The sequence below is a fragment of the Carcharodon carcharias genome, chromosome 27, assembly GCF_017639515.1.
Source record: "Carcharodon carcharias isolate sCarCar2 chromosome 27, sCarCar2.pri, whole genome shotgun sequence".
Taxonomy (NCBI): Eukaryota; Metazoa; Chordata; class Chondrichthyes; order Lamniformes; family Lamnidae; genus Carcharodon; species Carcharodon carcharias.
The window spans coordinates 15,873,651-15,898,237 of NC_054493.1; the positions used below are offsets into that span (position 1 = coordinate 15,873,651).

General features: G+C 43.9%; 2 protein-coding genes and 1 long non-coding RNA gene across 5 annotated transcripts; 2 read left to right on the plus strand and 1 right to left on the minus strand.

The window, feature by feature from the left end:
- Positions 1 to 4,319: 4,319 nt before the first annotated feature.
- Positions 4,320 to 6,205, plus strand: LOC121270299 (zinc finger protein 239-like). Its single transcript, XM_041175608.1, has 3 exons — positions 4,320 to 4,474; positions 5,010 to 5,967; positions 6,161 to 6,205. The coding sequence occupies exons 2-3, from the start codon at positions 5,119 to 5,121 to the stop codon at positions 6,203 to 6,205; spliced, it is 894 nt and encodes a 297-aa protein (XP_041031542.1). The 5' UTR covers positions 4,320 to 4,474; positions 5,010 to 5,118.
- A 1,482-nt stretch (positions 6,206 to 7,687) lies between these two features.
- On the minus strand, positions 7,688 to 11,260 carry LOC121270586. Its single transcript, XR_005941579.1, has 3 exons — positions 11,167 to 11,260; positions 9,345 to 9,467; positions 7,688 to 7,772 (listed from the first exon to the last, which is right to left on the minus strand). It is a non-coding gene; the product is annotated as an uncharacterized LOC121270586 (long non-coding RNA).
- A 1,614-nt stretch (positions 11,261 to 12,874) lies between these two features.
- LOC121270587 (zinc finger protein 774-like) lies at positions 12,875 to 22,986 on the plus strand. Of its 3 annotated transcripts, XM_041175958.1 has the most exons (4): positions 14,484 to 14,543; positions 18,806 to 18,859; positions 19,947 to 20,026; positions 21,569 to 22,986. In XM_041175958.1, exon 4 carries the CDS (start codon positions 21,678 to 21,680, stop codon positions 22,548 to 22,550), a length of 873 nt encoding a protein of 290 aa, XP_041031892.1. In that variant the 5' UTR covers positions 14,484 to 14,543; positions 18,806 to 18,859; positions 19,947 to 20,026; positions 21,569 to 21,677; the 3' UTR covers positions 22,551 to 22,986. The 3 variants fall into 3 exon arrangements, with proteins under 3 accessions (XP_041031894.1, XP_041031892.1, XP_041031895.1); XM_041175960.1 differs by lacking the exons at positions 14,484 to 14,543; positions 19,947 to 20,026 and adding an exon at positions 12,875 to 12,903; XM_041175961.1 differs by lacking the exon at positions 19,947 to 20,026 and having other exon boundaries at positions 14,505 to 14,543.
- The last annotated feature ends 1,601 nt before the right edge of the window (positions 22,987 to 24,587 follow it).

Genomic DNA, 24,587 nt, shown 5'->3' on the forward strand with positions numbered 1-24,587 from the left:
CTCATCAGTTTCCAGCTGAGACGGGGATCTCAAACCTTCTTGCAATGAGCTCCACCTTCTCAGCACTCTCCAGTTCAGGAAAAGAAAAATACTGTGGATGCTGGAAATCTGAATGAAAAGCAGAAAGTGCTGGAATTTTCAGCAGATCTGATTGTGTCTGTGGAGAAAGAAACATAGTTTACTTCTATTTCAGTCTGTGACCTTTCATCAGAACCACATTGTTTCTGTGCATCGCTCTGATTTTCAGTCCACTGAAGCAGCCACTGAAAACTGCCCTCGACTTCACTGGAAGTACAAGGGACAAGTTTGTAACTGTGGTCTAATGTACAATGCATAATGGTATTTCAAAAGAGAGCCTATGTACCAATAAATATTTACATTAATTAACCAAACTTCTTAACCTTGAAGTCTGCTTAAAACGTTTACCTTTTTAACAAAGTCAGGACAATACAGCTCATACACACTATGTCGCCAGATTTCTAGCCAAATGAGTGCACCTGCCATTTTATAGCTTTCTCTCTCTCTCCCTCTTCTATGCAGACCATGTTAAACAAACATGTGTCACTCTTTGAACTAAAACAAAAACAGAATTACCTGGAAAAACTCAGCAGGTCTGGCAGCATCGGCGGAGAAGAAAAGAGTTGACGTTTCGAGTCCTCATGACCCTTCGACAGAACTTGAGTTCGAGTCCAAGAAAGAGTTGAAATCATATTTCAACTCTTTCTTGGACTCGAACTCAAGTTCTGTCGAAGGGTCATGAGGACTCGAAACGTCAACTCTTTTCTTCTCCGCCGATGCTGCCAGACCTGCTGAGTTTTTCCAGGTAATTCTGTTTTTGTTTTTGTTTTGGATTTCCAGCATCCGCAGTTTTTTTGTTTTTATCACTCTTTGAACTGCCATTTCTTGAGGTGTTGTGGCAATTTCAAAAGCCTAGAATGTTAATAACCTTATCCTCACAACCTTAATTTTCCCCAAACTAAAGATTATCTGTAAAATATTCATATGAACCATGAACAAGATGGTTCTGAAAATATGCGTTTCATTGTTTCAACACTTCAAAATGATGATTGTTTTCCTATGTAACTGCCTATGTTTGTTCAATTAAATATTTGTAAAAGATAATGGTGGAGAAAGATTGAGAGTTTTTAGTGAAGTGAAATGGGTCAACAGAAAAGCAACACATTTCCAATCAGAGCAGAAATAGATGACAGATACATAATGTTCTTCCAACTGTAGTTTCATCACGAGTTCCACTACCATCGCTTTTGCCATGCATCCTCATCCCCTTTGTTATTTAATCTATCCCAATCACAAACTTCTCTTTTATTATTTCCCCATCCCCCACTTTCTGTGCCTGTGAACTTGTCCTGATGAAATTCAGTGTCTTGGACCATTAACTGTTTCTGTCTCAACAGACTTGGTCTGACCTGCTCAGTATTCCCAGCATTTCCTTTTTGTGAATTAGACTGAGAGATGTATGATCAGTTCCCCTTGGTCAGGGATGTTTGACACTGATTTCCATAGTGCTGTGATCATAATATTTGATTTACAAGTGAAATTCTTGGTTTCATCCGATGTGGAAATGTTGTGTTTCAATTGCAAAGGGCAGATGATCAGGCCACTGGACTAATAACCCGGATGCACGGACACAGGGCAGTGGGAGAAATTTATTCAATAGGTCTGAATTTCAAAACTAGCCTCTGTAATGGTGACCATGAAACTATCATCGATTGTCATGAAAACCCACCTGGTTCTCTAATTTCCGACAGGGGGTGAAATCTCCTGTCCTTATCTGGTCTGACCTACACGTGACTCCCTGCCCACGGTGATGTGGTTGACTTTTTACTGCTTTTTAAAATGGCCAATCAAGCCACAAAGTTCAATGAAAATTAGGTTTTGGTCATAAATGCTAGTCTTGACAGCGACCCTACATCCCATGAAACAATAGTTTAAAAAGTGCATTTTGTTACATTTGTTTTCGAACAGGGTGACAGTAATTGTTGCCTCATTCCTTAATAGCTCCTTCTTTAACTTCTTTAAACTGATTACATTAAGCGAGAGAAAAATGTTCCATAGTGACTCACAAACAAAACACTACAGACGCTGCAAATCTGAATTTCAAAGAGATATAGTTGGAAACACTCAGCAGGCCAAATAGCCTCGATGGAGAGGGCAGCAGAATCAATGTTTAAGGTGAGTGAACCTTTATCAAACTTGAAGAATTTAGAGATGTAATTGTTCACAAACAAGTACAGAGTCAGGGCAAAGAGAGGGGAAGAGAAGGAAAAAACATTGTTAATAGACGGCAGGAGTGATTAAATGACAAAGGGGAGGATAATGTCAGACAAAATTGTCTGATATGAGACAATACACTAATATGACAAGTGAACAAATAAAATTCAGATCCAGAGGGAGTATGAATACCGTCAGCAGAATCATTACTAGCACCTGCAGTCTGAAGTAATGGGAGTGGTGATTATGATCAGTGCAGGAGACTGAGGACAGAGAGGTCAGACCAGGAATGGGGTGGAGAATTAAAATAGAAAATGACTGGATGCTCAGGAATACATTTGAAGATTGAATGGTGATGTTCCACAAAGCAGTTACCCAAACTTGATTTAGTCACCTCAGTATGGAGGGGATCACATCATGAGCAGTGAATATGTGATCCTAAATTGGAAGAAGTACAAGTAAATTGCTGTATCACCCAGAAAGTGTATTTGTGGCCCTGGAACGCGGGAACTGAGGTGAAAAGCTGGTTGTTACATCTGCTGTGCTTGTGTCAAATGTACTTGAATACTGCCAGAACTGGCAGGTTATACCTATCAAGAAAGATTGAACAAGCTGGAGATGTTTTCTCTGGAGAGTGACAGATGACCTGATCGAGTTTTTAAGGTTATAAATGGGGTTGACAGGGTAGGCAAGTTGAAAATGGTTCCAGTTTGAGATGGATGAAAATAAATATAAGTTTATTACCAACAAATCTAATGTGCAATTCGAGAGAAACTCCTTTAACAGGAGATAGAATCAGAAAATGCTTCAAATCCTCACCTGAGGCACTGTAAGCTGCAGGGCGATGGGCCGGGTGCAGGAAGGTAGGATTAGAAAGGGCACCTGGGTGTCCTCGGGCTGGCATGGACAAGATGGGCTGAATGGCCTCCTTCTGTACTGTAACTTTTCTATGGTTCTATGTCTGGCAACGTCTGTGGATTCGGAAACATAGTTAACATTTCAGCTTTGTGCACTGACACAGTACATTTCTGATGAAAGATTGCAGACCTGAAATGTAAATTATATTTCCCCTCTGTGGATGCTCCCAGCTCTGCAGAAAATTCCAGAATTTTCTATTTTTATTTCAGATTTACAGCACTTGAAGTTTTTTTTTTACCAGGAGAATGTTGAGAATCTGGAATTCATCACCGGAAGTGTTTGAAATCCCCATCTGATCTGGAAACTCACAGGTAAATCCACATGAATAGATCATTCACCAGCTGAATGTGGAAATGGATTCACTCAGTTATCCCATTTTCTGACACAGCAGGACAGTCACACCGGAGAGTGACCATGCAGATACTGCACACGTGTTTCTTTTTATTTGTTTGTGGGATGTTGGTGTCGCTGGCTAGACCAGCATTTATTGCCCATCCCTAATTGCCCTTGTTCAGAGGGCATTTTTTAAAGAGTCAACCACATTGCTGTGGGTCTGGAATCACATGTAGGTCAGACCAAGTGAGACAGCAGATTTCCTTCCCTAAACGACATTCATGAACCAGGTGGGTTTTTACAAAAATCGACAATGGTTTCATGATCATCATTCGAGTTTTAATTCCAGGGATTTATTCAGTTTGCTCACCTATTCACACCTCAGCTTCATAAATTCAAAGGATTTTATCCACAATAGGTATACTCTTACAGGGAAGGCATGGTTTAAATGTTCCATGTATGGAGAAAAAAAATCACTTGTTCACCCCAGCTGCTGAAACTCCAGTGAGTTCACACTTAACCATAGTGGTTTGTTCTGCTGTGAATTACACCCAGGACAGAACTGTGGTGGAGGGCCACTTTGTTTGCTGTATCAATTAATTTAATAATTTTATATATTGGCCCTATGGCTGCAACGTCATCAGATCACAAATCATAATGTTCTATTGAACAATGTCATCGTTCAATGGCGTGGGTCTTACCCAGCATCCTCGACGATACAGAATGTGCCCTATACTCACTACAGGAAACGCCTGCGCAGGCGCAGTGGTGGACTGTGAATGGAGCATGCGCACTGCGGGTTGGAACTGGCGCATGTGCAGTTTGGGTGCTGGAACTGCAGTGAGGTGGTCACCTGGACTCCGAAATCAGTGAATTACGGTTGATTATACGGGCTTAACGGAGGCGGCGGAATGGGCGCAGAGGCTTCATAAACACCCAGTGGAGGCTTCGGACCAAGGTTAAAAATCTATCAGTCCCGCATTTAGTCCAGGTAGGGCAACAGCCGGGGAACTGAACCTGATCACGGGCCCGAGTTAACGGCCGCCATCTTTATAGGGGGCAATGTGCAGCGGGGCGCATGCGCAGTCTTCTCTGTCCCTGTCAGCAGGAGAGAATGTTGTGAATTTCTATCCTGGACTGAAAGGGATGGATTTTGGAAACTCCTTTTACAGGGGTTTAGAAGGGGAGGATTTACTTTTAGGTGGTGGAGGTTGAGGGTTTGGGCGGTTTTGTCAAAGTTCAGGTCGGGTTTAAGGCACATAAAATTTCCCTCCTCCTTCTCACCCTGTTTCCCGCACCCTCCTTCCACAGAGGTCAGAGTCTTCAGTAGGTCCAGAATGTCTGGCAGGTTCCCTTCCCTGAAGGCCATTAGTGAAATAGATGCGTTTTTACAAGAATCAAACAGTTTTTTTCCTCATGCTGTCCACACAAATTACCAGATACATTCAGCTCAATTTCACAACCTGCCTTTTGTTTTTGTGAGCTGCCTCTCACTCCCTTTTTTCTGTTTTAAATCAATTTCACAGGGTATTAGAAGGTGAGGATTTGCATCCGGAAAACCCCAACCAAGTAACTCATCAGGATCTGATGGAGTCGCCCAATTTATCCTAACTTTAATATCATCGGATTTTGAACATGGAGGGAGAAAGCACCGTTCACAGTGAAGAGAAACTGTACACGTGTTCTGCAACCTTCAACCAATCATCTGACCTGTCAGAACATAAATGCAGTCACAATGGGGAGAAACGATGGAAATGTGGGGACTGTGGGAAGGGATTCAATTATCCAGTTGAGCTGGAAACTCATCGTCGCAGTCACACTGGGGAGAGACCATTCACCTGCTCTGAATGTGGGAAGGGATTCACTCTGTTATGCAACCTGTTGGCTCACCAGCGAGTTCACACTGACGAGAGACCTTTTAGGTGTCCAGACTGCGGGAAGTGCTATAAAAGTTCCGGGGAACTGATGCGCCATCAACGTGTTCACACTGATGAGAGACCGTTCAGGTGCTCTCACTGTGGGATTGGGTTCAGGCAATTATCTGACCTCACTGTGCATGAACGAGTTCACACTGGAGTGAGTCCATTCACCTGCACAGAGTGTGGGAAGGGATTCACTCGGTCATCACGCCTGCTGACGCACCAGCGAGTTCACACCGGGGAGAGACCATTCACCTGCTCCAAATGTGGGAAGGGATTCACTAATTCATCTACCCTGCTGAAACACCAGCAAGTTCACACTGGGGAGAGGCCATTCATCTGCTCCGAGTGTGGGAAGGGATTCACTCGGTCAACTGACTTGCTGGAACACCAGCGAGTTCACACTGGGGAGAGACCATTCAGCTGCTCCAAGTGTGGGAAGAGATTCACTCAGTCGTCAACTTTGCTGACACACCAGCGAGTTCACACAGGGGAGAAGCCGTTCACCTGCTCCGTGTGTAAGAAGGGATTTTCTCACTCATCCACCCTGCTGAGACACCAGCGAGTTCACAAGTAACTACTCTGATTGGATTTTGCTGTTAATCCATTTGTTCATTGGAGTCTGTTTCTGATGTTAAAGAAGTCATGCTCAGTTACAGTGATTAATATTCTGGACTAAAGTCAAACCAGCTTTGTGTTAAACACACAGTGTGTTGGATCTCTTTAATATCTCTAATTCATATTAGTTTCTTTTGAAGGGCTCTCCATCTCCCCTGCCTCTCCCATTGTCACCTCCAAAATGATGGAGGAGCCTTGAATTCTTTGAGGATGTAATAAGCAGTGTCGATAATGGGGAACCAGGAGATGTACTGTGTTTGAATTTACAAAAGGCCTTCAATGAACTGTCACATTAAAGGTTACTGCACAAGATAAGAGCTCATGGTGTTGGAGGTGATATATTAGCATGGAAAGAGGATAGGCTAACAGGAAAGAGTGAGTTGGGATAAATGGGTCATTTTGAGGTTAGCAAACTGTAACTAGTGGAGTGCCACAGGGATCAGTGTTGGGGCCTCAACTATTTCTGATCTATACTAATGATTTGGATGAAGGGACCAAATGTATTATAGCTAAATTTGCTAATGATATAAGGATAGGTAGGAAGGCAAGTTGTGAGTAGGATACAAAGAGTCTGAAAACAGATATAGATAAGTTAAGTGAATAGGCAGATGGTGTATAATGTGGTAAAATGTGAGGATGTCCGCATTGGCAGGAAGAATAGAAAAGCAGAATATTATTGAAATAGTGAGAGAAAGACTGCAGAATGCTGCAGCACAGAGGAACCTGGGTGTCCTTGTACATGAATCATGTAAAGTTAGCATTCATGTACAGGAAGTCATTAGGAAGGCAAATGGAGTGTTGGCCGTTATTGCAATGGGAATGGAGTATAAAAGTAGGAGAATCTTGATGCAATTGTACAGGGCATTGGTGAGACTGCATCTAGAGTACTGTGTACAATTTTGGTCTCCTGACTTAAGGAGAGATATACTTGCATCAGAAACGGTTCAGAGAATGTTTACTAGGCTGATTCCTGGAATGAAGGGGTTGTCTTATGAAGAAAGATTGGGCCTGTATCCATTGGAGTTTGGAAGAATGAGAGGTGATCTTACTGAAACATACAAGATTCTGAGGGGATTTGCAGGGTAGATGCTGAGAATATATTTCCTCTCATGGGGAAATTGATAAGTAAGGGACACTGTTTAAAAATAAGGGGTCTCCCATTTAAGACGGTGATGAGGAGGGGCATTAGTCTCTAGAATTCTCTTCCACAGAGAGTGTGGAGGCTGAGTCATTGAATATTTCAAGGCTGAGTTCGACAGATTTTTGACCTACAAGGGAATCAAAGGTTAATGAGATTGGGGACGGACTGGAAAGTGGAGTTAAGACCACAATCAGATCAGCCATGGTGCAGCCTCAATGGGCTGAATGGCCTATCTCTTATGGTCTTGCCTACATGACCAGTACATTCTTATCTCCCTGCAGGCTCCAGCTTTCTATCTCACTACCAAGCACACACCCATTTGTTTTTTGTGCAAACTTCTTATTCATATCCCTACATTTAAGTCTGAATCAGTGATATAAACCAGGAATGATGGACCCAGCACTGAGCCCTGTGAAACCCCACTGGAAACAGCCTTCCAGTCACAAAAAAAACACCATCAGCCATCGTGCATCACTTCCTACTATTGAGTCAACTTTGCATCCAACTTGTATCTTGCCCTGGGGTCCCATGAGGTTTTATTTTTCTGCCCAGTCTGCCATGTGGGACCTTGTAGATGTGAGAGAATGTTTCCATTTGTGGGAAATCCAAAACTAGGGGACAGAAAAGCAAGATAGTTACTGATAAATCCTGTCGGGAAATAAGGAGATATGTGTTTACACAGAGACCGGTTATAAAGTGAACTCATTACCACAGGAAGTGGTTGTGGCAAAAAGCTGAGATAATTTCAAAAGGAAACTAGACAAGAGAAAACGGAATAAAAAGATAAACTGAAAGACTAAGCTGAGGTAGATGGAATGGAAGGTGAAGCTTGTGGAGTGTAAAGACCAGCAGTGACGAGTTGGGAGGAATGGCCTGTGTCTATTCTGTACATTCTGTGTAATTCTGTGTAAACTCTTTTTACAAGGTGTTAGGAGGGGAGGATTTACAGGTGTGAAACTAAAACCAATTATAAAGATCTGACAGAGTCACTCGATTCATCAGGGCCTGAATATCATCGGCCTTTGAACATGGAAGGAGAAATGTTTGTCCATGGGACAAGATTTCAAACATCAGTGTGACCAGAAAAGCACCGAGACACACACACCTGAGTGCGAGTGTTTCAGTGTTCCGGTACACAGCCTGAAAAGAATCACACCACTCACAACAAGGAGAAAATATACATGTATATATACATGTGTTGTGTGTGTGGACGAAGCTTCAACTGATCTTCCAAGTTGGAGAGGCAGAAGGACCATGGAGAAACCATGGAAATGTGGGGACTGTGGGAAAGGATTCAAATGCCAATTGCTGTTGGAAATCCATCGACACACTCATACTGGGGAGAGACCATTCCCCTGCTTCTTGTGTGGCAATGGATTCATTAATTCATCTGACCTTCGGATACACCAGCGAGTTCACACTGGAGAGAGGCCATTCACCTGCTGTACCTGTGGGAGGAATTCACTCAGTCAGCCCACCTCATTTTCACCAACTGGTTCACACAGATAAGAGAGCTTTCAAATGTCCTGACTGTGAGAAGGGCTTTAAAAATAGGTACCAGTTGCTGACACACCAACAGCAGGGAGAAGCAGTTCACCTGATCCGAGTGTGGGAACAGATTCATTCATCCAACTTTCTGATACCCCGGTGATTTCTCACAGGGAGAGGCCATTTGCCTGCTCTGTGTGAAGTAAGAAATTCTCATGATTATCCTGCCTCACTGCACACCAACTGGTTCACACTGATCAGAGGTCTTTTAAATGTCCTGACTGTGAGAAGAGCTTTAAAAGCAGGCATGAATTGCTAGCACACCAACGTACACACATGGGAGAGGCCATTCACCTGCTCTGAGTGTGGGAAGGGATTCGTCCATTTATCCAATCTCCTGAGACGCCAGCAAGTTCACACTGGGGGAGGTTGTTTACTTGCTAAGAGTGTGGGAAAGGATTCACTCAGTTATCCAACCTGGTGAGACACCAGCAAGTTCACAAGTGACAGCTGGGGTTAGATTCTGCTGTTTTTCCTGCTGTTAATCACACCCAGGACTGAACCATCTTCATTCTGAGAGTTGGTGTTTCTTTCTTCTGATGTTAATAATTGAACTGAAGTTTAGTATTCTGGTTATATATTAAATAAATCAGCTTTGTTTTAAATATATTGTTGTAGATTTTTGTCTTTCCCACCTGAGTGTTTACCATCACCTGGCTGGAGCTCAGAAAGGACAATCCGGGGGAGGATCATACGGTAGGAACAGAACTTCAGCCTGGACACAGTCCAGGAGCACGATGACCATCCACATCTTGTCCCTGTTGGATAAAATCAAACACCGTTTATTCTCCTCATTATGACCCTTTCATTTTGTACAGTTTACACTGATCTCCACTTGGCCTAAATAGCCAAGTGGTTATGGTACTGGGTTTGTAACCCCAAGATCAAGAGTTCAAATCTCACAATGGCAAACTATGAAACAATGTAACTTCATCTGAAACAGATGGAAACAGGTTTACTCAAAAGAGTATCAAGAGTTCAAATCTCATAATGGCAAACTATGAAACAATGTCACTTCATCTGAAACAGATGGAAACGGGTTTGTACTCAAAAGAGTTACACTGATCTCCATGGTAACACAGATATTGTATTTCCTTCCCTCGTTTCCAATTTGCTAATATAAGATTTATTTCTCCCAATCTATTTAGATCATCAAATGGATTTTCTCAGGTAGCCCCCCCAACCACCGGCCCCCACCCCAGACCAACTCCGTTTAACAATGTTTTTAACATTTTAACGTGACTTCATCTCATTGAACAGTTAATGTAATGGGTGGGTTGGTTCTCCCTGGAGGTGTTGTGATGGGCAGCATCATCATCTCCACTGCCTGTGGCAGGGAGGGTGTTAAAGTTTGTTGGAGGTTGTGGAGAAACTGGTCCTGAGTCTGTCGATTAGCCATGGGGAGTGCCACCTGGGGGGGGATTCACAATCTGGATTGGTTGACTTGTCATGAGCTGAACTGGGCTGTGACTGGGTGAGTGAACAGGAGTGGAGTGAATGGTCATTAAGACACCAGGCAAGGCAGTGACCCAGTCATTGACCTTGACCAGTTCATTAGCTCCCCTCATGACAACTTTTTTCAGTGTCTTTTCTCCCGAGTGATTAAAGCTCCCGACCATCCCACTGGACTCTGGGTAATAGGGGATGTGAAAATGTTGTTCCACACCCACAAGATGACAGAGCTGCTGCATTACTTCTGCTCTGAATTGAGAACCATTATCACTATCCTTTTCAGAAAGCTCCATCTGGTAAAAATCTTTTCCCACAAGCTTTTAGTTGTTGCGACTGCATCATTTTTACAGACAGGGAAAGCTTCAATCCACCAGCCAACATACATATAACTATCAGGATATACCATTCCCCTCCTTTACTGTGGGTTGTGGGCCTGTCTATATTTCCCACGACACAATTCAGATGGGTTGTGCCCATTGGGACCTTGCATTTCGCAGGGCCAGATTAATTTGGATACAGGTGAGACACAGGTTCAGGCAGTAATGGACATCCTCAGCCATCAGGAGTAATTATGTAACATATTGAGGACTTGAAACAGAAACACTCTCCTAATTTGATTCATAAACAAAATTAATTCTTTTCTAAGCCATCAAGGTGTGACCTAAATCAAAAATAGAGCCATCCTTGTGATAGAAAACCTCATTGTGTAAGTTGAGTGAATCCTTACTTGCTGTGAGGGATGAGGGAAAGTCTTTGCTATAGTGTACGGCCTCTTTGACCACAGTCATATCAGGGTCAGAGTCCTGACAAGTTTTAAAATCAGGTTTAACTGGAGACTGTTGTCCTGGTGCCAATGATTGTGTTTTGAGGGGATCCCAAGGAAACGCCTCTGGAGCAGCTTTCCTGGTGAGTCATTCGGCCTGGTTATTACCGTCACCCTCTTCACTAACTCCTGCTGCTGATGTACATTCACCATACAAATAGCAACTTGTCCCAGTCACTTACCAGCAAGATCCCAAATCTTCGAAGTTCAGAGTGGTAGGTGAGTGATTTCCTTTCTGCTCTGGAGAAGCTGTGTTTTTTTTGCCAGAGATGTAGGTTTTCCCTGAGGGAGTTACAACCAAAGGATATTTTCAGAATAGTTGGAGATTCCATCAGTAACAGATTGAAGGGCTGTGATCACAATAACCTCAGACTTCTGGGCTGAATATTGCGATGGGTATCTAATAAAGGTACTATATATATATATATATATATATATATATATATACAAAGGTACTATGGCTGTCAAGAAGCAAAGCCACAGTCCTCGTCTGATACAGTCCTTGTTTCTAAAACCGAGACCCATCCACATAAACCCCACTGGAGCTTAACAGTGGTGTGGCCTTAATACGTCCATTGTATACTGCCTCTTTCATGTGACAACAATGTGGGGTTCTTTCATACTGCAAGATCCGAGCCAATTGGTATTTGTGATATTACAGGATATTAATACATTTGCTTCTTAACTCCATAATTCATCGACTTGGTCATTCCAGGGATATTCTCTTAACTTGGCCCTTTCTTAATAATGTCACTGTGGTATATGGGGTATGTAGAATGATTCAATTAAACTCTACCAGGTACTCTGTGTGCTTAATTCTTATTTGAAGGCAATACACCTGCGGATGCTGAAGATCTGAAATAAAAACAGAAGGTTCTGGAAAAACTCAGCAAGTCTGGCAGCATCCATGGAGAGAGAAACAGAGTTAATGTTTCTGGTGAAATATGAGTCTTCTTTGGAACTGACGAGAGGTAGAAACGTGATGAGTTTTATGCTGTTAAAAAAATGGTGTCAGGTCAAACAAAAGAGAAGGTCAGGGTGGTTTAGAGGGCGGGAGACATTAAACACCATAGATGTAATTGAATGAAAGGTAATGGTTGTGATAAAGAAACAAGACACAGTAAGTTTTACTGTCAGAATAAAGGATGAAAATCTGTCCATTTCAGTTCTGAAGGAGAGTCGTATTAGACTCAAAATGTTAACTCTGTTTGTCTTTCCAATGACGCTGCCAGACCTGCTGAGTTTTTCCAGTACTTTCTGTTTTTATTTCAGTGAATCCTTTATATCTACTAAATTCACAGGGATGGGTGTGTCTAAGAAGCGTCCACCTGAAAAGCCTTTTCCATTCACCACTTGCATTACTACAGCAGATATACATTGTTCTGACCTTGCCAGCAGGGCTGTGGAATTAATTGGATGGATCTTCAAAAAAGCGAGCACAGGTGTGATGAGCTGAATTAAATTCTATCTGTGATGTACCATTCTATAAAAGAGTGAACATTCAGTATCAGGGATCGAAACGCAAGGAGAGAGGAAGCAGTGACTTTGAGATTTAACCCAGCCAGTGTCAGCGCCTAGAGGGGAGGAGGGAGAGGGGAATCAGTGGAAAAGATTTAAAAGTTCAGCGCATTCCCACAGGACAGCAGAAGTTTAAATCACTTTGAAAAATGGAACATAGCGATGCACAGAATTTATATGTGTTTTTAAATTAATTTATTTCAATTGGGTAACAAAATTATTTTCTATTCTGTCTTTCGAATGTTAAAGGCGCTGCTGTTACCCAACATTAACTGCGAGTGTGAATGTGCGCTATTCACTCCACAGGAGCCCAATGCGCAGGCGCCGTGCTGACCTTTCTGGAGCATGCGCAGTGCCACTTTGATCGGAGCACTGAGTGTGGGAGAGGCTTTTGGAAATGGGTGAGAGCGGGCGGGGCGGAGGGAGGAATGGAGCCGGGGAGGGGTGGGGAGTGAGGGGAGGCTTCATAAACACCCGATGTAAGCCTCAAGCCAGAAATGGGGTTTGCAGGTCCCGTATTTACAGCCCTGGGGCTTTTATCCTGGGAACAGGCCCAGGTTAACCATGGAGAAGAAAAGAGTTGACGTTTCGAGTCCTCATGACCCTTCGACAGAACAGTTCTGTCGAAGGGTCATGAGGACTCGAAACGTCAACTCTTTTCTTCTCCGCCGATGCTGCCAGACCTGCTGAGTTTTTCCAGGTAATTCTGTTTTTGTTTTGGATTTCCAGCATCCGCAGTTTTTTTGTTTTTACCCCAGGTTAACCATTATTAGAGGCTTACAGATTATTAGAAGTTACACAATAGCAGAGAGGTGATTGGGGAGGGAGGCGGAGAGCAGAGCGCATGAGCGTCCATCTCGGTGACGTAACGTAATGGGCGAGGCTTCAGGGTCCCAGTGACCAGGAGAGAAAACGATTGGCGCGTTGATTTTATTCCCACTCTGCAAACAGGAGCTAGTGACAGGCTGGGATGAACATGCACCATCTTTAGAGGAGCAGTGTGCTGCAGTGCGCATGTGTGACCATCTTAATACAATAAGAATAAGAATATCAGAATTAGAAGCACAAGTGGGACATTCTGCCAATCTAGCATGCTTGGCAATTCAAAAAGATCTTGGCTGATCTGATTGTTCCTTGAAATCCACTTTCCTGCTCCCCCTCCCCAACCCTTGACTCCCTTGTACATCAAAAACTCAGCCTTGACTTTTTCCAAAATACTCCCCAGCCTGCACTCCTCCCCGGGGAAGACAGTTCCACAGAGTAACAATCCTGAGAGAAAATATTTCTCCTCACTTCAGTCTTAAATTGCCCCCCCCCCCCTTATTTTTAAACCTACTTCGAGGTTCCACATCAGGGAAAACATCCTTCAGCATCCAACCTGTCTAGCACCCTCAGAATCTTACATGTTTCAGTAAGATCACTTCTCATTCTTCAAAACTCCTATGAGTACGGGCCCAACATGCTCAACGTTTCCTCAAAAAATAAACCCCCTAATCCCAGAGAAACCATCTAAAGCCGAGAGAACCTTCTCTGAACTGCTTCCAATGCAAATATGTCCCTGCTTAACTAATCCTGGGCCAGGCAGCAGGAGGAGAGAATGATGTAAACTTGTGTGCTGGACTGACAGGGATGGATTTTGGAAACTCCTTTTAGAGGGAGTTAGAAGGACAGGATTTGCGCACAGCAAACTCAAATCAACAGGAAAGTTGTCTCCACTGAAATTCAAACCTTGACTGAATATTATGACATTTATAATCTGTGTAGGGAGTTAGAAAATATGAACAACAGAGGGCGCTGGTGAGAAGTGACTGAAGCATTCTGGGAGAAGTCACTGCAGCCACTGCGACTCAGGAGGGAATCGAGGAGGACCCACTGTCAAAGAACGGAATAGACCCAAACATTACATTGCTGTCGTGTTTCCATCCCTCCCTCCTCCTCAAACCTAAAAAAAAGAGAGTAAGAGGCAGTGCCTTCAGGAGTGCACCAGACCTGTGAGGGACACTCTTCTGAAAGTGGATTTTAAAGAAAAAGCAGCTGATTGGTGAGTAAGTCCTGGGAGCAGACTCAGAGGGAGGAGCACCAGAGTGGTGACCTCGGGGCATAGAGTAACTAAAGCCAAAACTGAAAAAGTAACATCACAGGAAAGCTGTGACCTGATTGGTTGGTAGGAAATCTGCACCAAATTTGAAAAAAAAACTGCAAAGCTAATTAATAAATTAATTAACTAAGTCGAGATGGCTGGGCAGGTGATGTGCTGTAGCTGTATGATGTGGAAGCTGGCAGATCCCATTGCAAGCCGCAGTTACCACATCTGCAGCTGGAGGAATTCCAGCTCAGAATTGATGAGCTGGAGTCCGAGCTCCAGACGCTGCGGCACATCCGGGAGGGGGAGAGTTACTTGGACGCTTTGTTTCAGGAGGCGGTCACACCTGGTAGATTAAGTACCTCAAGCAGGGTCAGTGGTCAGGGTCAGCAGGGTGTGACTGCAGGTGAGGCAGGTAGAGGGATCCTGTGTTCAGGAACAGAGGAGCCTCAGCTCTTGACCTTGTCCAACAGGTACGAGGTACTTGCTCCCTGTGTGGGTGAGGAACAGGGCTGTAGAGAGGATGAGCCAGCTGACCATGGCACCGTGGCACAGGAGGCCATTCAAGAGGTGGGAGCAAAAAGACAAGTGGTAGTTGTAGGGGATTCTATAATTAGCGGAATTGACAGCATCCTTTGTAAGCAGGATCGAGAGTCCCGCATGGTATGTTGCCTGCCCAATGCCAGGGTGAGGGACATCTCTGACTGGCTTGAAAGGATATTGGAGAGGGAGGGGGAGGATCCAGTCGTTGTGGTCCACGTCGGGACAAATAACGTAGGTAAGACTAGGAAAGAGGACCTGTTTGGGAATTATCAGGAACTAGATTAAAAAACAGGTCCTCAAGGGTTGTAATCTTCGGATTACTACCCAAGCCACGTGCAAATTGGCATAGGGACATGAGAATAAGGGAAGTAAACACGTGGCTAAAGGAGTGGTGCAGGAAAGAGGGGTTCCATTTCATAGGGCACAGTATTGGAACAGGAGGGTCTCTACCTGAACCGATCTGGGACCAATGTTCTAGTGAAAAGGGTAAATAGGGTGGTCAACAGGACTTTAAACTAAAAAGGTGGGGGGGGTGGGTGTGGAGGGAAGGGTAAAACTCAAAGAAGTATGACTAATGGGAAACAAAGCAGCAGGTTAGCATGTGGGGAGGTGGATTCAACTTTATGGAAAATTATGAAAAACTGAAAAGAAAGGAGAGCCCAGGAGAGGCTATTAGATTCTCCAGAACACAAAATAGGACAGAGAGTTCGAAAAGGGCTAGGAATCTAACTTCAAGCACATCAGATAAAGGGATGACAATGAGAAAGGGTACGGGAAATACAGGACTGAAGGTGTTGTATCTGAATGCACGCAGTATATGAAATAAGGTAAAAGAGCTTGTGGCGCAGATTGAAATTGGCAAGTGTGATATGGTGGGCATCATGGAGACATGGCTGCAAGGGGATCAGGACTGAGAGCTCAATATCCAAGGATATACATCCTATCGAAAAGATAGGCAGGTTGGCAGAGGGGGTGGGGTTGCTTTGTTAGTAAGAAATGAAATTAAATCAATAGCAAGAAACAACGTAGGGTCAGGTGTAGAATCTGTGTGGGTAGAGTTGAGGAATTGCAAAGGTAAAACAACCATAATGGGAGTTATGTACAGGCTTCCGAACAGTAGTCTGGATGTGGGGCACAAGATACACCAGGAGATAGAAAAGGCATGTAAGAAAGGCAAGGTTACAGTAATCATGGGGGATTTCAATTTGCAGGTAGACTGGGAAAATCAGGTTGGTAATGGATCCCAAGAAAAGGAATTTGTGGAATGTCTACGAGATGGCTTTTTGGAGCAGCTTGTGGTGGAGCTCACTAGGGAACAGGCAATTCTAGATTTAGTGATGTGTAATGAGGCAGATTTGTTAAGGGAGCTTAAGGTGAAGGAACCCTTAGGAGGAAGTGACCATAATATGATAGCATTTACCCTGCAATTTGAGAGGAGAAAGCTGAAATCAGATGTAACGGTATTACAGTTGAATAAAGACAACTACAGAGACATGAGGGAGGACCTGGCCAGAATTGACTGGGACCTGAGCCTAGCAGGAAAGACAGTGGAACAGCAATGGCAGGAGTTTCTGGGAGTAATTTGGGAGACACAGCAAAAATCTATCCCTAGGAAGAAGAAACATACTAAAGAGATAACGAGGCAACCATGGCTGACAAGGAAAGTCAGGGACAGCATAAAAGCTAAAGAGAAAGCATACAATGCGGCGAAGAGCAGTGGGATACCAGGGGATTGGGAAGCCTACAAAGACCAACAGAGGACAACTAAAAAAGAAATAAGGATGGTAAACTAGCCAGTAATATAAAAGAAGATTGCAAGAGTTTTTTTAGATATATAAAGGGTAAGAGAGAGGCAAAAGTGGGCATTGGGCCACTGGAAAATGACGCTGGAGAAGTAGTAGTGGGGAACAAAGAAGTGGCGGAGGAACTGAATAGGTACTTTGTGTCAGTCTTCATGGTGAAAGACACGAGTGACATCCCCAAAGTTCAAGAGAGTCGGGGGGCAGAGGTATGGTGGCCATTACCAAGGAGAAGGTGCTAGGAAACCTGAAAGGTCTGAAGATGGATAAATCACCTGGACCAAATGGTCTGAAGGAGATAGCTGAAGAGATAGTGGAAGCATTAGTGGTGATCTTTCAGGAATCACTGGAGTCAGGGAGGGTCCCAGAGGACTGGAAAATCGCTAATGTAACCCCCCCGTTTAAGAAGGGAGTGAGGCAAAAGAAGGGAAATTACAGGCCGATTAGCCTGACCTCAGTCGTTGGTAAGATTTTAGAGTCCATTATTAAGGATGAGGTTTCAGAAAACTTGGAAGTGCATGGTAAAATAGGGCAAAGTCAGCATGGTTTCATCAAAGGGAGGTCATGCCTGACAAATCTGTTAGAATTCTTTGAGGAGATAACGAGCAGGTTAGACAAAGAAGAGCCAATGGATGTTATCTACTTGGACTTCCAGAAGGGCTTTGACAAGGCACCGCACAGGAGGCTGCTCAGAAAGATAAGAACCCATGGTGTTAGAAGCAAGGTACTAGCATGGATAGAAGATTGGCTGTCTGCCAGGAGGCAGAGAGTTGGGATAAGGGGGTCCTTCTCAGGATGGCGGCCAGTGACTAGTGGAGTTCCGCAGGGGTCAGTGTTGGGACCACAACTTTTCACTTTATACATTACTGATCTAGATGAAGGAACTGAGGGCATCCTGGCTAAGTTTGCAGATGATACAAAGATAGGTGGAGGGACAGGTAGTATTGAGGAGGTGGGGAGGCTGCAGAAGGATTTGGACAGGTTAGGAGGTTTAGGCAAAGAAGAGGCAGATGGAATACAACGTGGGGAAGTGTGAGGTCATGCACTTTGGTAGGCAGAATAGAGGCATAGACTATTTTCTAAATGGGGAGAGAATTCAGAAATCTGGAGTGCAAAGGGACTTGGGAATCCTAGTCCAGGATTCTCTTAAGGTTAACTTGCAGGTTGAGTCGGTAGTCAGGAAGGTAAATGCAATGTTGGCATTTATTTCGAGAGGATTAGAATATAAAAGCAAGGATGTGCTGCTGAGGCTTTATAAGGCTCTGGTCAGACCACATTTAGAATATTGTGAGCAATTTTGAGCCCTGTATCTCAGGAAGGATGTGCTGGCCCTGGAGAGGGTCCAGAGGAGGTTCACAAGAATGATCCCAGGAATAAAAGGCTTAACATATGAGGAACGTTTGAGGACTCTGGGTCTATACTTGCTGGAGATTAGAAGGATGAGGGGGGATCTGATTGAAACTTACAGAATACCGAAAGGCCTGGATAGAGTGGACGTGGGAAAGATGTTTCCATTAATAGGAGAGACTAGGACCTGAGGGAACAGCCTTAGAGTAAAGGGAAGACCTTTTAGAACAGAGATGAGGAGAAACTCCTTTAGCCAGAGAGTGGTGAATCTATGGAACTCATTGCCAAAGAAGGCTGTGGAGGCCAGGTCATTGAATGTATTTAAGACCGAGATAGATAGGTTCTTGATTGGTATGGGGATCAAAGGTTACAGGGAGAAGGCGGGAGAATGGGGTTGAGAAACTTATCAGCCATGATTGAATGGCGGAGCAGACTCGATGGGCCGAATGGCCTAATTTTTGCTCCTGGGTCTTATGGTCTTATGAAGATTGCCAGATTTTTCTCTGACTCTTGTTTCTGATATCTTTCCAGCTGCAGACTCCAGCAGGAGATTTTAAATTTGGAAACAGTGAAATTGTTTCAGAGGTATGTATTATTGAGCATTCATCTACCATTTGGAGCTCTTAATGCTGTGCTGTGATTCCATAGCTTTGGGGCTGGTGTGGATCCTTTACTGTGGATCTGAATTGCTGTTTCACCTCTGCCACTCTGCCATTGTCTAACTTCCTTTGCCTCTAATAATGGATGTATTTCACCATATTTGGTATTTTACTGTTATTTCTGCCAACCGTGTCTACATGAGGTCTCCACTGCTGCTCTTACTCCTGGCTATACACCTCTGATTTACCAGCTTTATCTTCCCGTGGTCAGGAATTGTTTTTCCTGCTCTAGAGGTCATTTCTCTCCCACTTCTGAGCTTATATTGACCATCAAATTCTGCTTCATTTGTATTCCCTGTAATTCATTCTTTACACCCTGAAACATTGACCCCTTTTCTCTCTCCACAGTTACTGCCTGACCTGAATATTTTGAGCATTTGCTCTTTATATTTCATATTTCTAGCAGTTGCAGTATTTTGTTATTATGTTATTTCAGGCATCGCTCACAGAACTGAGTTTAGAAACACAGACAGACCGATTAAGAGCTGGTTTCTATCGGGCTGTGTTGATTGCAGCAGTTGGTCTCTAGCCTCTGGGGTTGGTCCTTTTTCACCAAGTCATGGAATCATTGAATGATGACAATACAGATGGAGGCTATTTAATCTGTCATGCCCATGCAAGAGCAAATCAACTAGTCGCAGTCTGCTGCATTTTCCTTGTAGCTGAGGATTTTTTTTCTCTTCATGGCCTTATCCAATTCCGTTCTGAAAGCCTTTGTTGCATCAGTTTGAGCTGGAGTGGAGATGGAGGAGAAGCTGCTGGGTTTAACCCCAAGGACTTTGGAACCCAGTCGGACCCAGCAATCTCCAATGTGAAATTGTCGAGAGAGGTAGATTCCAGGACAGATCAGGTTGCTAAACAGACACTGTCCATACAATCTAAAGGGATATTGTTTTAGGAACAAATATTTCTGTGGATGCTTTTAATCTATTTAACACAAACATATTTAAAAATTTATTCTTGGGATTTGGGTGTCATTAACAAGACCTGTAACATATATTGCCATTCCCCAGTTACCTGTGGGGAAGATGATGTTTGACCTTCTTGAACCGCTGCAGTCTGTGTGGTGAAGATGCTCCAACAATGATGTTAGGTAAGAAGTTATTCACCCAGCAATGGTGAAGGAATGGTGATATATGTCCAAATCAGCAACAATAATTTGTATTTATATAGCACCTTTAATGTCTTAAATGTTCCAAGGCATTTCACAGAAATGTTATAAAGTAACATTTGACACCGAGCCTCACAAGGAAGTATGAGGGCAGGTGAACAAAAGCTTGTTCAAAGAGGTAGGTTTTAAGGAATATCCTAAAATAGGAAAGCGAAGTAGTGAGCAGGAGAGATTTAATGAGGAATATCCAGAAGGAACTGCAAGAACAGCCACTGGAGGTAGAATGATCCATATCGGCCAGAATTAGATGAGAGCAGATATCTTGGAGGGTTGTGTGTTTGGAGGAGATTACAGAGATAGGGAGGGGCATGACCAGGGAGGATAACAAGGATGAGAATTTTCAAGTTTAGGTGCTTCTTAAACGGGAGCCTTTGTAGGTCAGTGAGCACAGGGAGGATGGGCGTCTTGGTGTGATTAGGCACACGGGCAGCAGAGTCTGGAACAACCTCAATATTACTGGGAAGTTGAATGTGAGAGGGCGGCAACAGGGCAATAAGTCCAGAAATAACAGAGATAGGGATGATCACAGCCACACAAGGATTTGAAAACAAGGACGACATTTTTAAAATTTTTGTGCTTCTTCAACAGGAGCCTTTACAGGTCAGTGAGAACAGGGGATATGGGTGAACAAAACTTACTGCAAGTAAACACACGGGCAGCAGAGTGTTGTATCACCTCAAGATTACAAGGAGGGTGAATGTGGGTGGCCAGCCTGGGGTCTGATAGGATAGTTAAGTCTTGAGGAAATAAAACAATGGATGAGTGTTTCAGAAGCAAATGATCTGAGACGAGGGTGGAGTCGGGTAATGTTACTGAGGTGGAAATTGGTGGTCTTGATGATGATGTGGATATGTGGTCAGAAGCTCATCTCAGGGTCAAATACTACACCAAAGTTGTGAACTGAACTGTCTGGTTCTGCCTCAGACAGTTGCCGGGGAGAGGGATGGCGTTGGTGGTTAGGGACTGGAGTTTGTAGCAGGGACTGAGGACAATGGCTTTGGTCTTCCCAATATTTAAATGGGAGGAAATTTCTGCTCATTTGATCAAGGTGATGTGTGATTTGGAGGGGATCTTGAAGTTGATGATGTTCACATACACCTGCCACCCTGGTCTTTCTGGTTGGTGCAGGTTGAGGTTTTTGGAATTTTTGTCAAAGTTCTGGCCAAGTTGTAGACATACCAAATCTCTCTCCTTCACCCCCTGCCTCTCTTGCCCCTCTCACATTCTGTCCTCCTGTGGAGGCTGGGGTCTTGTGAGACCCAGACCGGGTACCAGGTTCCCTTTCCTGAAGGACATTAGTGAATCAGTTGGTTTTTTATGACATTCCAGCAGTTTTCATGGACAGTTTTCCCTGGTGTCAGGCCCACAAATTACCGGATTCATTCAGCTCAATTTCACAATCTGCCTTTGTGTTTTACTGGTTTCACTCTCCCTCCCTTTTTATGTTTTAAATCAATTTCACAGGATATTAGAAGTGGAGGATTTGCAGTTGGGAAACTCAAACCAAACATCGCAAGAGGATCTGACGGAGTCGTCCAATTTATTGTAACCTGAATATCATCGGATTTTAAACATGGAAGGAAAAAGTACCATCCACAATAGAGAGAAACCATGGAAATGTGAGGACTGTGGGAAGGGATTCAGTTACCAGTCTAAGCTGGAAACTCATCGACGCACTCACACTGGGGAGCGGCCGTTCACCTGCTCTGAATGTGGGAAGGGATTCACTCAGTCGTCCACGCTGCTGACACACCAGCGAGTTCACACTGGGGAGAGACCATTCACCTGCTCCAAATGTGGGAAGGGATTCATTAATTCAACCAACTTGCTGACACACCAGCGAGTTCACACTGGGGAGAGGTTGTTCAGCTGCTCTGAATGTGAGAAGCGATTCACTCGGTCAGCTGACCTGCTGACACACCAGCGAGTTCACACTGGGGAGAGGCCATTCACCTGCTCTGAATGTGGGAAGGGATTCACTCTGTCATCTGACCTGCTGACACACCAACGAATTCACACCGGGGAGAGGCCATTCACCTGCTGCATGTGTGGAAAGGGATTCACAAGATCAACCCATCTACTGAGACACCAGCAAGTTCACACAGATGAGAGACCTTTTAAATGCTCGGACTGTGACAAGTGCTATAAAAGTTCTGGGGACCTGATGTCCCATCGACGTGCTCACACTGACGAGAGACCATTCAGGTGCTCTCACTGTGGGACTGGGTTCAGGCGATCATCTGACCTCATTGCACACCAGCGCATTCATACTGGGGAGAGGCCTTTCATCTGCTCAAAGTGTGGGAAGGGATTCACTCAGTCATCCAACCTGCTGAGACACCAGCAAGTTCACAATGGGAAGAAACCATTCACCTTGCCATTGTGTGGAAAGGGATTCACTCAGACAGTCACCTTTCTAACACCCCATCAAGTTCTCACTGAGTGACAGAAGGGATTCACTCAGCCATCCTATTCGCTGAAACAACAGCAAGTTCACAGTGTGGAGGGACATTTAAATGCCCATATCATGGGAAATCCTGCAAAGGTTCCTGGGAAGTGATATCCAATCAAAATGTTCACATCGCCAGGAACTGTTCAGGTGCTCTCACTTTAGAACTGGGTTCAGGATTTTATCTCAACTCACTGTACACCATAAACTAGTGAGTTCATAGTGGGGAAAGGCCGTTCACCTGCTGTGGGAAGGGATTCGCTCACTTATCCCACCTGCTAGTCACTAGTGACTTCACAAGTAACTACAGTAATTGAATTTTGCTGTTAATCACATCCAGGACTGAACCATGTTCATTGGAATCTGTTGATGCTGATGTTCATCAACACCAGCCCTGTTATGGGTGTTAATATTGAGGATAAATGTCAAATAAATCTGCACTGCATTAAATAGAGTATCAATTCTTTTTAATATCTCTAACTCACGTTAGTTCCTTTTGAAGGTTTGTCCCTCTCCCCTGTCTCCCCCATCCTCAACTCCAACAACAAGTATGAGGAGCTCATTGAGCTTCTTTGTCACTAAGATTGAGACAGTCTGATCAATTGCCTCTGCTGCTTCTCTCCCTCTCACTATCCCACTGGGCCATACTGCCTCTAAAGTTCTCCCTTTCCCGAGCCCTGAACCTTCATCTTTCTCTAGTTTCCCTCCCATTTCCTCTCATGCCCCCCCAGGGATCATGATGTCCATGAGACCGACTCCTGCTCCATTAACCTTATTTCCTCAAAACTTCTGACCACCCAACTTCCCCATGTATGCTGACTTTGTTAATGGTTCTCTCTCTTTAATTACTACCCCTCTTTCCTTCATATCTGCCATCATCACCCCCTCCTCAATAAAAACAATCCTTCACTTCAGTCATTGTAAACTACTGCCCCTTCACACCACCTTTTCCTCCTCAAGGTCATTCTTACCTCCCAAATCCATGCCCCTCTTTCCTAGAACTCAACCTTTGAATCCCTCCAGTAAGATTTCTGTCTCTGCAACAGTCTCCAAACAACCCTAATTAAAGTCACAAAGTACATCTTATTTGAGTGTGACAAAGGTAAACTACCCATCACTGTCCTTCCTGGCCTGCTGTCTCTCATTGATCAAACCATCCTCCTGCAATGTCTATGCACTGTTGTCCAGCTGGAAGGGACTCCACACTCCTGATTCCTTTCTTACCTATCTAATTGTCGTCAGAAGATAACCTGTAGAAACTGTGATTGTTTGAGTTATATTTTTGCATACTCGCTCACTTAGTAAGTGCTCAGGTGTCACTGAACTTTGACAAAATGTTCTGTTATTACGCTCACAGTGACTACATCTTGCAAACCAAGTCTCTCTAATTACACCAGACCTTCTGCATATAATCCAAAGAGAAGAGTAAAAATTTACAGTCCACCACGCAAGCTCTTAGTGGTAAAAAAAAAATCTGATACTTCCCATTAAAATGCAAAGCATTACTGACCAGCTGTCATATTTATTGAAACAGACGCATTGCTAAGATTGGCTAACAGATCCATTGTTGGAAGATGTGGATTGGGAGATGGATTTTGGCCTTTCTTATTTTGCAATCCTTTTGTGATCAGAATCTCCTCCTCACTTCCCCAGATGCGGACAAAGAAAAACTAAGACTTGGTCTCCAATGGCGGCCGCGTCACCCACAATCCCATGCATCTCAGAAACCGCTTTATCTGCCACGGCTTGGCAGGCAGTTACGCCCATGCTCGGAGATCCTAAACAAAAACAAAAATACGAATTTCGAAACAAAAACAAAAAAACCTGGAAAAATTCAGCAGGTCTAGCAGCATCTACGGAGAGGAATACAGTTAACGTTTCGATTCCGAATAACCCTTCAACAGAACTAAGTAAAAATAGAAAAGAGGTGAAATATAAGCTAGTTTAAAGGGGGTGGGACAAGTAGAGCTGGATAGAGGGCCAGTGATAGGTGGAGATAACCAAAAGATGTCACAGATAAAAGGACAAAGAGGT

Excerpts from the sequence above, each read along its gene's own strand:
- LOC121270299 (XM_041175608.1), top strand. The coding sequence starts at position 5,119 with ATGGAGGGAGAAAGCACCGTTCACAGTGAAGAGAAACTGTACACGTGT. Across the intron at positions 5,968-6,160 it reads CCCTGCTGAGACACCAGCGA|GGCTCTCCATCTCCCCTGCC; the intron begins GTTCACAAGTAA and ends TTTCTTTTGAAG.
- LOC121270587 (XM_041175960.1), top strand. The coding sequence starts at position 21,678 with ATGGAAGGAAAAAGTACCATCCACAATAGAGAGAAACCATGGAAATGT.